This window comes from Aptenodytes patagonicus, chromosome 1 (genome assembly GCF_965638725.1).
Source record: "Aptenodytes patagonicus chromosome 1, bAptPat1.pri.cur, whole genome shotgun sequence".
NCBI lineage: Eukaryota > Metazoa > Chordata > Aves > Sphenisciformes > Spheniscidae > Aptenodytes > Aptenodytes patagonicus.
The window spans coordinates 59,262,992-59,279,247 of record NC_134949.1 but is presented as its reverse complement, the minus strand read 5'-3'; the positions used below and the strand labels follow the sequence as shown (position 1 = coordinate 59,279,247).

At 45.1% G+C, this 16,256-nt stretch overlaps 1 protein-coding gene across 4 annotated transcripts; it reads right to left on the bottom strand.

Annotated features, from left to right (window-relative positions):
* Positions 1-555: 555 nt before the first annotated feature.
* On the bottom strand, positions 556-15,215 carry IFT27 (intraflagellar transport 27). Of its 4 annotated transcripts, none has more exons than XR_012995409.1 (8): positions 15,126-15,215; positions 11,628-11,707; positions 10,502-10,561; positions 9,771-9,830; positions 8,697-8,814; positions 8,274-8,383; positions 7,843-8,062; positions 556-1,649 (listed from the first exon to the last, which is right to left on the bottom strand). XR_012995409.1 is itself a non-coding variant. In XM_076338409.1 (7 exons), the coding sequence occupies exons 1-7, from the start codon at positions 15,157-15,159 to the stop codon at positions 7,964-7,966; spliced, it is 561 nt and encodes a 186-aa protein (XP_076194524.1). In that variant the 5' UTR covers positions 15,160-15,215; the 3' UTR covers positions 7,787-7,963. The 4 variants fall into 4 exon arrangements, 1 of the variants encoding a protein (XP_076194524.1); XR_012995408.1 differs by lacking the exon at positions 556-1,649 and adding an exon at positions 2,450-7,640; XR_012995407.1 differs by lacking the exon at positions 556-1,649 and adding an exon at positions 2,450-5,980.
* Positions 15,216-16,256: the final 1,041 nt, after the last annotated feature.

Below are 16,256 nucleotides of genomic sequence, written 5' to 3'. Positions count from 1 at the left end.
AGAAATAAAACCAAGTCTTAACACCTTTCCCCCACCCCTCCCTTCTTCCCAGGCTCAAATTCACTCCTGATTTTCTCTACCTCCTCCCCCCAGCAGTACAGGGGGACAGGGAATGGCGGTTGCCATCAGTTCATCACACATTGTCTCTGCTGCTCCTTACTCCTCAGGGGGAGGACTCCTCACATTCTTCCCCTGCTCCAGTGTGGAGTCCCTCCCATGGGAGTCAGTTCTCCACGAACTTCTCCAACGTGGGTCCTTCCCACGGGCTGCAGTTCTTCACAGACTGCTCTAGCGTGGGTGCTTTCCACGGCATGCAGTCCTTCAGGAAGAGACTGCTCCAGCGGGGGTCCCCCACGGGGTCACAAGTCCTGCCAGCAAACCTGCTCCAGCGTGGGCTCCTCTCCACAGGGCCACAGGTCCTGCCAGGAGCCTGCTCCAGCGCGGGCTTCCCACGGGGTCACAGCCTCCTTTGGGTGCATCCACCTGCTCCAGCGTGGGGTCCTCCACAGGCTGCAGGTGGATATCTGCTCCACCATGGACCTCCATGGGCTGCAGGGGGACAGCCTGCCTTACCATGGTCTTCACCAGGGGCTGCAGGGGAATCTCTGCTCCAGCGCCTGGAGCACCTCCTCCCCCTCCTTCTTCACTTGGTGTCTGCAGAGTTGTTTCACATATTCTCACTCCTCTCTCCCAGCTGCTGTTGTGCAGCAGTTTTTACCCTTTCTTAAATATCTTATCACAGAGGTGCTACCACCGTCGCTGATGGGCTCGGCCTTGGCCAGTGGCGGGTCTGTCTTGGAGCTAGCTGGAACCGGCTCTGTCGGACACGGGGGAAGCTTCTGGCATCTTCTCACAGAAGCCACCCCTGTAGCCTCCCCGCTACCAAAACCTTGCCACACAAACCCAATACAGTGACATTGTCCAAGAATGCTCCTTTCCCTCCTCCACTACCTCCCCAGACATCTGCATCCAGAGACCTGCAGCATCCTTTCCTCTGCATTTACCTGTTACAAGAAACCCACACTTGTCACCCATTTCCAAACCCACCAGCGTTCCTTCCCCATCTAACGTTTTCACATTCCTTGCAGCCTGATCTCTCTCTGCTGACAATAGCACTGAAAAGCATTATCTTAACCCTGCAAGACGTCTTTCCTAGATACTCTGTTCTGCTGTCCTTACGAGCTGATTTTATGCCTGATGCTTCAACTGCAACCTGAATTTCAAACCTTCCAGTTTCGCAGTCCCCAAACTGAAGCCACCAAAACATCAGAAAAACAAAGTCCTAGAAGCAGCACACAATGGCCGCGCACAACTGTTAGACTGAGAGAAAGTGACGCTTCACAGGAATCAGAACAAATCAGCAAAAGCAGAGAAGGGAAACCAATACAGAAGAGAGATTCCTCCCATGCAGAGCTGAAGGCATTTTTTATTGTAGGTAATTTTATTCCTGAACAAAGTGATTTCCATCTGCTCTACATTGACCTCACACACATTGCATTTTTCTATTTTTTGAGGTTAAATATTGATATTCTGGGGAGGTCTTCCGCCGTATGAACTGATCATGAAGTTTTTGTTGTGAGGTGTCAATGCTCAAGTTGCAGTGGGCACTTCCGCTTGGTCGGGTGAGGTGCAGGTTCTCTTTCCATCCCCTAAATGGATGAACGTAATGTATTCAGGACGCTGCAGCACAATTAGGCATAAGTTTATGTGTTGTTCCCTCCCACCTCAAAAAAGAAAAAAGAGGTTTAAGCAAATAGATCACCCCACTTTCTGGCAAAAGGAAATAGAGATAGCACTGGAGCTAATTTGTGTTTTAAATGATACAAAGATGTGTGGGTAACAATTGTAGGCGTCTATTTCCCTCCACTTAGAAATCCCCTCGGAAGAACTGTACTCAGTCTGAATTTCCAACATCTCTTCACACTCTTCCACCCTTTTAGTCTGATAGTGTCCTTTGCTTACCTACTCTATTTTTTCTGGTCTCACCTGGATACGCTGACTCCAGCCACTGCTCCTCACAGCATCACAGCATGCTGTTCTTACCTCCCCACACTACTCCTAGGCTTATCGTTCTGGATTCTCGCTATTGCCCTATTAAACCCCAGCATCAACCCTGTCATGCAGACTTTAACTCATCCTGCCTTGCTCTAATGCAGGCTCTACATCTTGAACCTAAACTGATGGTTACCACTGACCTTACTCATCATGGCTCTGAATTCCCCGAACTGACCTTGGCCCTGAAAATCTCTGTTCAGTTATTTGTTCTTACCACCTGCCCTCCCACCTGCAGTGTCATCCAGCTCTACTCTGTATCCTCATTTTCCCTCAATGGCTCATGCAAAAATTACTTTTCCTCCCACTTTATTTCTATACATCATTCTACAAGCCAGGAAAAGCCTTAGGTCTTCCCACCCCTAATTCCCACCCTCCCACTCTGCCTCAGCAAATACTTTGAGCTCTTTATGAAGGGATATGAACCCCACTCTTTCCTACGTACTCCTATACCCCTACTGCTCCTGCATTTCCCCTGTTTGGGACACAGCAGCTGATCAGTTCTGCCTATATACCTACTCTGCTCACAGTCCCTAACTCAAAGTCCTCATATTATGTATTTTTCCAGTACTTGTGCAGAAAGATTACAGGCTCCACGTTTCTCCAATTGATGCATATCTGGCTGGAGGGAAACTCATCAAACTGACCCCATCCCTGACCCCAGCTTGACATGTAGGGTCTGTCACATTTCCCTTTTAAACATTGCCAGATTTGGATTTGATCTCAGAGACCAGGAAAGAGAGCAATTCTAGGCTTCTCTTGACAAACAGCTCTAGGGGAGGAAATATGTGAAGCTGTGACAGAAGAATGAGAGAAAGACCCCCAAGGAGTAAAAAAACCCCAAAACCCAAAACAAAACTCCAAGTCAGAATGAGAACAGCCAGTGCCTGTGAAAGTTACACTGCGGCAAGCTCTGAAGAGCCAGGATGAGGCTGCCAGGACTCAGCTGGGGGTCTCCTGCCAGGAAATTACACTCTAGACTGAGCAACATCCCCATCTCTCAGGTGATTTCAACAGGGAGTCACAACACCTAGAGAGCCCTGAAAAGACTAGAGGTTGAGTAGCTCTCTTCTTTCTCCCTCCCCCAAGCATTGTTGTTCCGGGTCAACAGAGCCAAGGGCAACCGGCACAGAAGACATTGTTCTCAAGGCAAGATGACAGCAGGAGGAGGAAATAGGATGCGAGAAGCAGAGAGATGATGTGCCCGTAGGCTAAGAGAGACATTGCAGGGGCCAACGTGGCTCTTGAAGAGCTCCTGCTCAGACTGCACCTCTGCTGCAGAAGGTCCTAGAAGTCCCTTAGCCCCAGCTTCCATGGAGTACCATCAGCAAGTAATTTTTCCATCTTGTAAAGAACAAGCAGAGGTGGATATTCTCCATCAAGAAGCGGATATGAGATAGGAAAAGAAGGACTGAGAATGCATGGGGAGAGAGGGGTCCCATCATGGATGGTGTCAAGAACAGGAATGTCTTCCTGCTACTAGCAGATAATCTGCCATCACACTGCTGGCTTTATACAGGCAGATGAGATAACTGCAAGCAGTTGCCACCTGAACATCATAGATACGGTAATTATTAAAAGCAGAGCAGTCTTGAGCGGGGTATGGACCCCCATGGATCTGCGTAAGCACCAGTAGAAAGCAGTTGCTGCCTACAGAACAGAAATGCAGTGTTTTCCCTGCTGTCAGCACCTGCGTCAGGCTCCTGGTTTCTCTTGAGATACAGCTCTTAATTGGGATAGATTGTACGTTTTCTGCTGTAGCCCAGCCCAACTCCCAGTTTAATTGCTAGTTTATGACTTAGCCTGTTTTGTGCTTTCCATGCTACTTCTTTCCCCACTTAATCTAATGGAATTACAGAAAGTATTGCTGGGAGGACCTCAGGAGGCCACACAGTTTATCCTTCTGCCCCAAGGCAGTATTTCATTTTCAACAACATCATGTGTCTTTTGCTATCAGGTCAGATCGGTCCAAGATGTATAGCGGGTAAAGAAATGAAGCTTACCCAGGGGACTCAACTGGCATAAAAGACTAAATCCAGCCCTTTAAGTCACTGAAGTTGTATCAGAAATAACCCTGGTCCAAATGGTGTCATTTATCAGATCAGTTTTCTGAAAGATGTCCTTTCTAAAGTTTTAAGTCTCTAAAATGAATAAATCTCTAGAAGAAGCTGTTCTGACAGCCCCATTTCAGTATATTTAATGCTTTATTACAAACAGCAGTGACCACTCCATTGTTAAGACTGAACAGGTCTTATCACAGGATGATCAGCTTTGAAACTCTTATTAAGTCCCACAATAAAACCTGATCTTTCTGGAATTTTACATCCTGCATTTCACTCCACAGTAGAATATGTCTGGCAAGACAAAACAAAACCATTAAAGCATCTTTAATGTGACAACTCTACACAAACGAATTTCCAGTAAAATTTCAGAATGTCAGTCAGCTTCTTAAGGTTCTTTCTTCAAAGACAATTTGACTAAAAATTCCACTTTTGTTTTCTTTCGTCTATTAATCTCTCTAAGAAGAAATGTCTTGCAGCCTTGGGAATAGATAATGCAGAAATTAGAAGGATAAAAAAAAATCAGCTAGTGATGTATCAAGCTAAGTAAAGCAGGGCACAAGTATAACAGGGCTTCTGTGCAGCAGAACCATGAGGACCAAAGGAAAGGTAAGAAGGAGGGACTCCAAGGAGGAAAGTTTTTTGTCTAATCAAAGAAGCAAGCAGGAAAAAGGACTATGTATCTCTTAAAAACGGTTAAAGGCCTGTTTGTTTCCTCCCCCTTCTTTTGAAATTTCAGTTCTGGTTGAGCTGGGTCTCTTCTGGGTTGTAAACACCCATGCTGAGCACCTGCAGCACTGCACAGTTGGACAAAGTAGGGGAGCTGTAAGAAGACAACAAGCTTCCTGGTCAGCAGACAGGCTTTCTGCCTTCCTCCCACTGTTCTCCACAGTGTCTGTAATTCAGAGTGATGCTAAGGCTATAAGCAGCAAACGTGCATCCTCACCTTACAGATATGACCGCAACAGTTACTAAACACAGTAAGAGAAACTTAATAATGGCTCCAGACTCTTACTCATCCTGCTTGTCTAGCTCATCTACTCACTACCCTAAACTCCCTCACACAGACACAAAACTGTTTTCCACAGCCGTCCTGTATCTGGCTCCCATGTTCTCTACCCACTCTTCACTACTATCCTCTATAACCAGGGTCACAAATAAGCTAGGAAAATAGCAACAAGCATCACCTGCATCATGCTGGTATTATATAGCACATTAGCCAGGAAGGACAATTTATTATGCTTTTAAAATGCATTCAGAAGGACTGAGATGATTATTGTCAAACATACCATTTTGAAAGCCATTAAATTGTGTCTACATTAGTGCTTGAAATAGTCCTGTAAAAAGCAAGTTGGGCAACATGCTTTAGACACAACCTCTTTTCTAATTCTAGTCACAGCCTGTGGAAAGAGGGAAAGGGGCAGTGGGTGAATCCCTACTGCTAGCTAATTAGATCATACATTTCCTCTCTCAGGCAATATATCTTTCCCTGCATGGGATGCATTTTTCTTCACTAACCTCTCAAAAGCAGCTTCCCTATAAATCACAAATCACAACTGCAAGCATTCCCTTAATGAGATCCTCCAGCTTTTGCATACATTTAATAAAACAGCGTTCACCAATCTTCATCTTACTGGTTGCATTTAGACTGTTTATTTGAAGTTATGGGAGGTCCTTCTGGTGCAGAGAGATTGAACTCCCTGGTTAAAGATTGCATAGGATTCACTTTATCACCCATTCCCAAGGCGTTCACCCCCCCTATATACCACGTCACAGGTGGCATACACACCTGGCATGCTGTTTTCAATATGAAAAAATATCCGTCTTGTGTTGTAATCATATCATCAGTAGAACCAGGGGGAAATGAGCTGCCAAATCAAAACAAACCTTCTTTAGTTCTTTAACTAGATCAGCACAGCATCCAAAATAACTTTTATTCTTAATAGTCAGACGTACTAGCACCTGCAGGCAAGACTCTACTTGGCCCATGTAAATCAACAGACACCCCCCCAGAATTAACAAGACAAGCCATGTAAGATAAAAATGACAGTAATGCTAATCCAATTCAAAAAAGAGTGAGTCTTCTAGTTACCCTAAGCCCATGGAGGAGTCCTTCCTTCTTTGGAGGAAGCAAGAACTTTCCCAGCTGGTTCTGTCATTTTTTGAGGTGGCTTCTAGCAAAAGAACCTATTCATTTTCTTTTCGTGTGGGCTGAGCTCCTACTTAACCTCTTTAGCTGGTATTCATGCTCCCTAGCTAATTCCCAGCATCAACACACTGTTGCCAGTGAAATAAGCCCAGCTGCTTCTCCAGATTCTTGGAGTGCTTCATAAACTCAGCTACAACATCTGCAGCCATATTTCTTATGTTCAGTCCAATGTACTTTTCCTAGCATTGGGCATAAAAATGGCTATAAAATGCACGTATAAAAGTCTTGAAACACAGATTCCTGAAAAGCCTGTCTGAAAAATCACTCAGGGCTTACTCTCTACAAAATTCAGCTTCCCTTGCCCAAGGGAGGCTAACATAATCTGGGAGAAGAGAAAGGTTACAGTTTTGAATCCTCGGTGTTAGGCTCAGTTACGAGGCAGTACCTTACCATGGATGCTTTCACACACTGCGTTAGCAGATAGACTCTCACACATGCAACATCAGTACTCCACACAAAAGAGCAGTTCTCTCTAGGCTTTTACCCTTCCTGATACAAAACTTCCAGCCAGACATGGCTGAGTCAGAGTAACTTAGCCAGGTTGTCTTTCATTTCCTGAGTCCTGTTTCCACTAGCGACATCAGAATCACGGTCTTTAATCCAAACTTAAGCAGGGAAAGTTTAACAACAAAGAGGACTCTGATTCTAGTAAGGGATTGAGAACTGAACCTAATGAGAACATGGTATTGCCAAGTTCAGCTGACAAAAAGAAAAATGACACAAAACCACGTAAGATGACAAATGCATGAAGGAGGAAAGATGATTGGTTTAAAATTTTGGTCTCGTCCCTAGAATTGCTATCTGACCCCATTTTGCAGATAAGCCAATTTGGATGTGCCTGTAAGAAGTCCTGCTCGCTTCAAGAGAGGTAGCTTCTCGAGAAATCTTGTGACCTGGGACCAGCAGAGGGCACTGCGTTACCAAGTGACAGCAGTACAGATGCAAGACAGTTCCTACCAGGCAGTGAAAGTGAGCCACGTTGAAGAAAAGAACCAGATTCTAGCAGTCAGAAACACATATTAGTCATCAGCATATCAGTCCTACAACTGATAAGGGTAACACTGTTAAAACAGGCCTCAAACTCTGGGCACTCCTAGAAACACACCTAAATCCAGCTCGGTCCCCACACATCTCAGTCTCCATGTGTTGATTTTAGGGCATAGGCCTCCTACTGAAAACTCTTTTCAAGTGGCAGGGCCAAATCAGTCCTGCCCTGCAACGTATGTATCAAGGCTGGGTTGCTTAAGTTGAAAAACATCCTGTCAGCTTCCTCTCTCCTTCTCCAAACCTCTAAATCCTTGCTTGTAGCAGCAGGAAGTCTGTTCAGACAAGAGACAAGACGGTATCAAAGCAAAGAGCTGGCAATTTCCATTCTGCCCTCCCCTTTTACTCCCCGCCTCCTCCAACCTAGCAGACTTTCAGCGAGCAGAGAATCAAGTTAGAGGACATGAAAGGAATGCTGAGGTAGCAATTTCAGAAGAGTGTCCTTCCATTGCTTATTTCTAGTTTATTTTGAATTACCAGAAGATGACCATGAAGAAGCAAATAGCTCATCTGTTTTCTTCTCTTGGTATTCCATCCTGCAGGATTCTGGGCACTAGAAGAAGCTTAGAGGGTAAATAAGTCATCCCAGTCACGGCCCTCAAGCTAGTGAGTGAAAAGTTTCCACTTTCTCTTTGTACAGTTGGTGGAATGACTTTGCCAGGATGTGGAAAGGGGCCTCAAAATTCTTCATCTCCTTCTGTAAAGAAAAAAGAACGTTGTGAATGACAGATGGAATAAGCATTTGACTATTTCTGTTCTAACTGCTTCACAAAAGACAGATTAAAACTGAGGGTGAGTTAGATGATGAACAAGTGGAAGAGCGCCCCCAATTATCTTTCTTTACCTGAAAGAGAACGTAACTTTACCAACACCCATTTCCACAGATGGTGAAAGGAGCAGATACTCACCACTGATATCTCACAGTATTCCAGGCCATGTTTCTCAGCCCATTCCTGTGCTTGTTTCTGCTCCACAACTCGACGACCAACCAGGTCTGTTTTATTCCCCACTAAGACACCTACAGAAAAAAAACGATGAAACAAAGGAAAAACAACCACCCAGAAATGCAGACTTACTAGCAATAAACACTGGAACATTTGTAGAAGTAGCTGAAAAAGTTGGAGGCGTGGAGAACAGTCTACAACTACCTAGAAAAGGTTCCACAGAGGAAACATATTTATGCCTTATCTGCTTTGTGATAAAAGCAAATGAGTTGGAGGAAGCCATGCCTGCGCCTGGCTTAAAATAAACGCTCTATGCCACATCTCAACGGGAACAACTGCTGTCATACAAGAGGGGAGCAGATAACAAGAATCTCACCCATGTCTTACTTGGGATGTGCACTCCAACTGCTTGAGCCCTCAGCTTCTCCAACCACTTGGCACAGTTGTTGAAAGATTGCTCATTAGTGACATCATACACAAGGCACAGGACATTGGGTTGCTCCCACTGCACAGCACGAAGGAACATTGTCAGCTCTAATGAAACTGATGTGGTCAACAGACAGTCTGTAAACACGGCCAACACAGATGCTAAGACAAAAATAAAAAGCCTAACATACAGGAATCCTATGCCCTGGCTGAGGTTTCACATTTCAGTTGAGCTGACTAAATGGATAGCTGGCACTGGAAGAGGTGGTCTTGCTCTCTTTCCCCATTCCTGTCTGCACAGTCCTGCTCCTTTTCTTGTATCAGCTCTGACACTCATCTGATCCCTGGGGAATCTGATTCTTCATGCTGAATCAGTGCAAAATTAATCCTAGAGAAAGAAGTAGAAAGGTTTTCTTCTGGTTTGAGAAGCTGAGCCAGCTTCTAGAGGGGTCCCTTGCAAACCAGACCTAGTGCAAGGGCAAAAGTGGAATTGCCTCTTGTAAAGCAGTGAACCATTAGGTTGACTTAGCCATCTTATGAAACCTCACACCAATTAATTGATCCTACATCTCAAAATGAGATAACGCAATGAGAACTGTTGTACAGTTGTAAGGACACAAGTGCATGAAGAAAAAAATCAAGGGCAGTATTATGCTCAAGGACAAGAATGAGTCCTGTTGGATCAAACACATCACTATAACACAAAAAAATCCCACTGTTGGAGTAGCAGCAAAATAGATGTTTTTCTAAGTAATAAAAATAACTTTAACCAACAGCAAACAGCGATTCTCAGTTAAACATCCCTATTTCTTTTGTAAGAAAACTGAATGACTGTCTGCCTGCCTTCCTCTGCAAAGTATTTCTTCTAGTACCTTTACAAGTTTTAGAGAGGTAGAACAGGATGCACTGGCAACTGAGGTGATTGCTCCCATTTACACCAAAGACAAAGTTTGCTACATCTGCCAGACTGGGGAGTTCAGATCTTCAAAGCAAAAGCACTTCTTTGGAAGAAGAGGACTGTTACATAAGACTTACCAGTTTCTCCAGCATTTCAGAAAATAGATCTTTTCCTGCAGAGTCAAAAATGAAGAATTCCTGAAAGCAGAAGCAGAAAGAAGGCTCTTGCCAGGAAAATGCAGTGTAGGGCAAGGTCTTGAAAGTAAATACTGGAACTTGTAACTCCTGCATTTTGTTGAGTACAGCAGTGTCGTGTCCCTAAGGGACAAGTTCCCCGCACTGAGAATACTCCAGTTCAGATAGTATGAGAACAGAAATAGCTATTTTTCATGTAAACCAATAAAAGGGTTACCTCCAAGGTCCCAAGTCTGGTTTCCATCCCTACTGGAAGCAGAATATGTGGAGCGGGACAGTAACCTGCACTATTATACAAAATTATACACGTGGTCCACATTCCACTAGTGGGAGTATAGGGCATTAAGGAAAAATAACAGATAAGTTCCAGCTCCCGTAGCTCTAAGAAACATGAACTAAACCTGAGTGCCCTAAAGGACAGAACAGAATCCTAACAAAGCTGGCAACAGCTTTGGTTTAAGATGTCATGTTGGCTACAAGTATGTAAAACTTACATTTTTAAGATTAAACTAACCCTGGAGTATCAGCAATTGTACATGATCAGCCTCATTTCCTTAATGCATCTTAATGGCCTTATGAACATGCAGGGCGATCTTCCACCAGAATGAGACTGAAGTGAGGTTTGAGCTCTAGATGTCTGTTTCTGACCCAATTTATGTCACAGAAAAACTCACCACACTATCGCTTGTCTCTGGAACTGATACAGCCTTCACCAACAATTCTATGCCCGTTGTCTGTCAAGAAGAATCATGAAAACAAGGATCAGAAGAGTTTTTAAGAGCCTGTCCGACTGCATACCAACTATGCATTGGATTGAGGCAATTCTTGTGCATCATTACAACCCCATCAAACATAGACTGCTGGGAACTCCTCATAGCTCTGGTAACATACTCCCACCTACATGTCAAAGCCACGTAGATTTGCTCTGATGGGGGAAAAAGATGGAGAACAACCAACGTCCAGAGATTTGCTTATATACAACTAACGGTATTAGCTGAAATCTGCAGGGCTACGTTCACTATCACGTTGCTGCTCTAAAGCACGCCTTAGAGCATTTTGCACCAACCATGTGATCAGCTAACATATGGGACTGAGGTTATTTGTGCCTCTTCTACCTTTTATCTCATTCTGCTTTGTAGCTTGTTTGTTTGTTCTATTTCTATCCTTAACTTCTGGTTTCCATCTTTATTTCAATGAATAAACATATTTTAGGGGTTTTTTTCTCCACACTCATATTTTCCTTTTTTTACTTTACTTATATTTACTTTTATTTTTATCCTGCTTCTGATTAGTCATCACCATTGATTCTCACACTGAAAGACTGCAAACTGTATCCTCTTCATCTGGGAACAGCTTCTGTAGATTATAATTATCTTGGGGCTATGCAGCACATCTTCATGTTTGCATAGTGATAAGAGCACTGTCCACACGCACATTTAATAGTTGGAGTTAAAAGCTTTCTCCTTCAGCAATGCTTTTTCATAGAGCACTCCCTAAAGGGGGAAACTCTCTAACACCACAAAAGCCTGTGAAAACATTGGTTCAGCAGGAAAACTATAAAATTAACTAAATAACTCTGCATTAAGTTTCAAAACCAGCACCCACATAATGTAAAGACTTATAGAATATTAATTGGTTTATTTTCAGAATCTAGGGTGTAAGAGAAAGAAAACCCTGTAAGACCCCACCTTGAATGCCTCAACTTAAAATGATATTATTTATTTTGTTCTAGACCTTCTTAGTTTTCTCATGCAACTTAGAAAAATGTTGGGTAGCAGTTTGAGCCTGTTGTATGCTTACAAGTGTGTAGTTCTTCTGAAAATGAGCCCCATCATTGCGGAACATCTGGGCTAAAGCACTCTTCCCCACAGCTGGATCTCCTGCAAAACCGAAAACATAAAAGATTTTTGTTTCATCTTAGAGAATCTTATTTTCCCTCAGTTCTGTTACTCTCACATGTCATAAGAGCTTGGATGCTATAACTCTGAATACAGGCAAGATAACTGTCACAAGAAGCACAAAACAATCTAAAAGGTAATACCCACGTGAGGAAATGAATATTGCCATTATGCATACTGGTGCTGACATCAGATTTCTGCACTATGAATGACAGTCAAGGGCCCCCAGATGAGGGTGGAACGGCTGTTTGTTTAAAATTCATGTCTACCCTATAGCCTTTACCTAAGAATTAAAATTTCCCAGACATGTTATCATGTAGAGAAAAACACAATGTGATAAGGGAGACTGGGCTGCATAGGAGACTATTTCCTCTCCTTAGATTACCCATTTCCCCAGATTCAAATCCTCATTATATACTGAGTCTAGGGAAGAGACAGGTCATTTATATACTACAAAGTCGCTTAAGCTTGTAACATTCCTCCACAAACTCTTCTTGCTGACCCTGCTAAGAGAGCAACTATTGCTGACTCAATGCTGCTGGTGGCTCATTAGTTGCACCCTGGGCATAACAGAAGCAAATATCACTTGGCTGGAGAGAAAGAACCTGCTGATTCATCCCTATATGGAAGGAAAACCAAGGGGATTTAGTTTTTGCTCTTCTAGAGCCAAGGCTTTCTGGTATGGCTTGCACAACACTTCAGACAAACCTGGCAGCTGCCTGCTTTGGCCTGCTATTACAAAACTCTGTAAGATCCAAAGCAATGGCAGAGAACTGCAGAATTCACATATGCCCATATCACTCCATGAAAAATATCATAATCCTTGCAAAACAAAGCCTTAACTTAATGTTCCCAAAGGGCTTATCCTCTCTTCACATACTGTCTCACTAGCCTTGATAGTTCAAAGGACAGGAACCAGGAATTAAATACCTCAGTGATTCTAGCTTTACCCTTAGAGAAACACTCATGACAGCCAAGCCTGGAATACAAGTCTTTTATGTTATGTTGTTAATAAATAAACCCAGAAAGGGGTATATCTTGATCCTAATACAGCTTCCTAGATGGTGTTTTGAAGGAAATTGGGAAAGCTATCTGCTCACATAGTATTATAGAGGAGGAAGGGTGTTTTGGATAGTGACAATTGCTCCTAGATGCATTAACCAAATGTAGTTCTTGTTTAAACATTTTTAGCATGCTTGCTTACTTTGGGATGAGTTGGGCTCATAATATTTAGACAGGAAAATCTGGTAAGTCAGCTTGTTTGTTCCCTGATCAGTTCAAGCTTGTGCTGAAGACAACACTCTGTTCTGAGTGGAAGCTATTCTGTATTTCAATAGACAATTAGATCTGTCTTCGTAAAATGAGATAGAGAAGCATACATTGCTCCAAACTGCACAGGCATCATCCGGTGCAAATTCTTAACTAATGTGTTGCCTTTCTTCAGTTTGACAGCCCCAGTTGTTCTTTCCCTCTTCTTATTCTTTGCCATCCTCTTAGCCCATTACATCACTACACTTTCTCAAAATAAGTTTCCTTGCCCTTTTCATTTAGTTTGGTCTCATCTGCCAGTACTGCATCCCACAGTATTTATTCTATCCATATTTCTGTTATTCTGCCAGAATCTGTAGTGTGTCTCTAAAACGCCTGCTACTACCAACTGTCTTTCTACAATGAAAACCTTTTCGTAGTGTCTCCATAGTAAGCTCAAACAACAATATCTTTTACTCTGTGTCTGTAAATTACCCTTGAGATAACACAGGAATTGCTTTCTATTGTCAAGTTAATAGTCTCTCTTTTGCTAATAAAAGCCCTTTTCCCCTGTTGTTCTCTTTGACCTTGGAGCAGCTCTCAATACTGTGAGCCACTCTATTCTTCATAACCATTTCCTTAGGTACACAAGAGTTCCCTGTTCCATCTCTGATGTTTTTGCTCCTACCTATGTAATTGCATTTTCTTGTTCCCTTTAGGTTGTTGCAGTTATTCATCTCTTATGTCTCTTTCACTATATTGGTCTCTTCTGCAAGAGAGAAGTTATTTTGGCTGGTCTGCTTCATTAATTTATTATTTTTAATAATACATGGATATTATTATAGCACTTAGGAGCACTACATATGGGGCAGGACGTTCCTGTTGTTTGTGTTGTGAACAGAATTGAAAAGGCAGCTCCAGACCCAATTAGGATTAAGCACATAACTGGATCATCCAAAGAAAACCTATGTGAATTTAAAATGGTCATGGAATTGGCCTTTGGTAACACTAAACAACAAAACTTGAAAGACTTGAGCAAAGCCTACGTATTAGGACCTGGGAAACTTCTAAATTGAAAATGATGCGTAAGTTTCAAATCTAAAAAACAGGCAAGATACTCATGCTGTCCATGGTAACTATCAACAAAGGCATGAGGGAGATTAATTCTTTTGCATTTGCCAAAGATCACACCTGGCTTTGTGCGAGTTGATGGTTAGCTGCTTCTGAGGCTAAAAAAAGGCAAACACTTTATTCTGGATGAAAGAAAACAGGTTTGGAGCAAAGAGTTAAACCTGGAGTTGTCTGCACACAAAGGTTTTATGGATTTGTGCTTCTGGCTGAGGCTGCACAGAGCTTCAACGGAGAGGGAGGGGAAAAAAAAGAAAAAGTTTTCTTCCTGCAGTGTTAACAGTCAGCTGTACTTACTTTCAACACCTCCATAATCCATCCTGACTAAATAAACTGGTGTCTTCACCTCACTTTTTTTTTCAGGTTAACCTCCAGTTTGCTTGGGGAAAAAGACGCCTCTGTGAAGTGCACATGCTTCGTCCTTCTGCTCTTTGCTAAGGCTCTACCTTTCCACCACACTCTCAGAATCATCCCAATTTCTGACATGAATTTTTCCTCCAGCACAAAGGGAGCCTCCCACAAGAGGCAGGACTCGGCTGTCTATCCTGCTCCCTTCACACTTCCCCCATCCTCAGCCCACCTTTCCACACTGTAGAAATACTCTTTTTTTTTTCTTCTTTCTTTTTTTCAGATCCTGCCCTTGCATTTCAGCTGGTCCGACTACGCTTCACACCCTCCCTGAACACAGCTCTTGATTCTCCGCATGTCGTAAGAGGGAGAGGATACGGGGTAGGTAACAATAAACGTGATTCCCACCGTTCCCGTCCCGAGGGAGCCGAGGTCCCCACCGCTCTCTCGTCGCCTCTTTCCCCACCTTTCTGCCGACCGGGCGACCGACGAGGGGCTGAGAGAAGCCAGGCCGCCTGCCGCCGCGGCCCGCCACCACCCGTCCGGGGCTCCCCCCTCGCTGAGGGGGCCCGGGCGTCCCTGCGCCGCCCCGCTGCTGGCCTCGCCCCACCCCACGGAGCCCGCTCTAGGCCCCTACCGCCAGGGGGGCGGATGGGACCGGACGGGCCGGACTCACCTGCCAGGAGGCACTTGGCAGCGAGCTTCACCATTGCCCCGGCCCGGGGTGGGGGGGAAAGCGGCGGCGGGCCAGGAGGGCAGCGGCTGCCGCCACCGCGCTCTGTCGCGGCCCTAGCAACAGCGCGGCCCTAGCAACCGAACGCCCCACCTCCTTCAGGGAGCGACCGCCCGCCCAGCTCGGTTGGCTGTGAGCTCTGCTCATCAATGCTACCCGGAGTTGTTATTGGTTCCCTTGTCTTTTCCCGCCCACTAAGCATCCTGTCATTCAAACCCGACTCCCCGCCCCTCCTAGTATCTAAGGCGGGGCAGCGCGCTCAGCGGACGGCGCCGTGGTGTTACGGGAATAACGGAGTGGTTTCCGCCCAGCAACTAAGTACGTTGTCAGGAGCCGGTTTGTTATTGGGTAGAACACAGGGGACCGTACCACGTAGTCGAAATTAACCCACTGGGGACAGGGCAGAAAATAATAAAAGTTACGGGCCAAATAATAATAAAGTTAAGGGCAAAGAACCATGTAATAGGGGCGCGGCAGCACCAAGGAGGGAAAAGACAAGCGAGAGTGAGGGATAGAAGCCTCCATTTCCTGCCCACGACCGCACGGAATGGCATCTTCCGTGCAGAAGCGCCCTCACTCTCACGCCTGGCTGAGTGCCTTCCGGCGCATGCGCGTGGTCGGACGCTCCGTTCCCCCCCCCCCCTCGGGCTCTCCTGTCCTCCGGAGCGGGGACGCGCTATTCCACTCACCCGCCCCGGGCGGGCTGCTCTGCGCACGCGCGGGCGGTTAACGGCGGGGGGGCGTGTCTCGCTCGCGCTCTCGGCCGTTAGCGGCAGGGGGCCGTCTGTCATGCAGGCTGAGGAGCGGGGCCGGCCGTGGGGCAGGAGGTGTGGGGTCCACCCCAGGAGAGGGCCGGGGGGGGGGCTGTGTCCTGTCACCGGCTGCGGGAGTCCCGTGATTTGGGTCACTTTTCCCTCGGGGCTCAGAGCTGGAGTCAAATCGGAGCGGGAATTGGAACTGCCCTGCCCCTGTCTGCCCCCCGCTTTGTTCTCTGCTTATAAGTGGGCCACAAATCTCCTGAATTTCACGGTGTTGGTTGGGGTTTGGGTCAGCGTGTTTAAACCGTTCATGAGG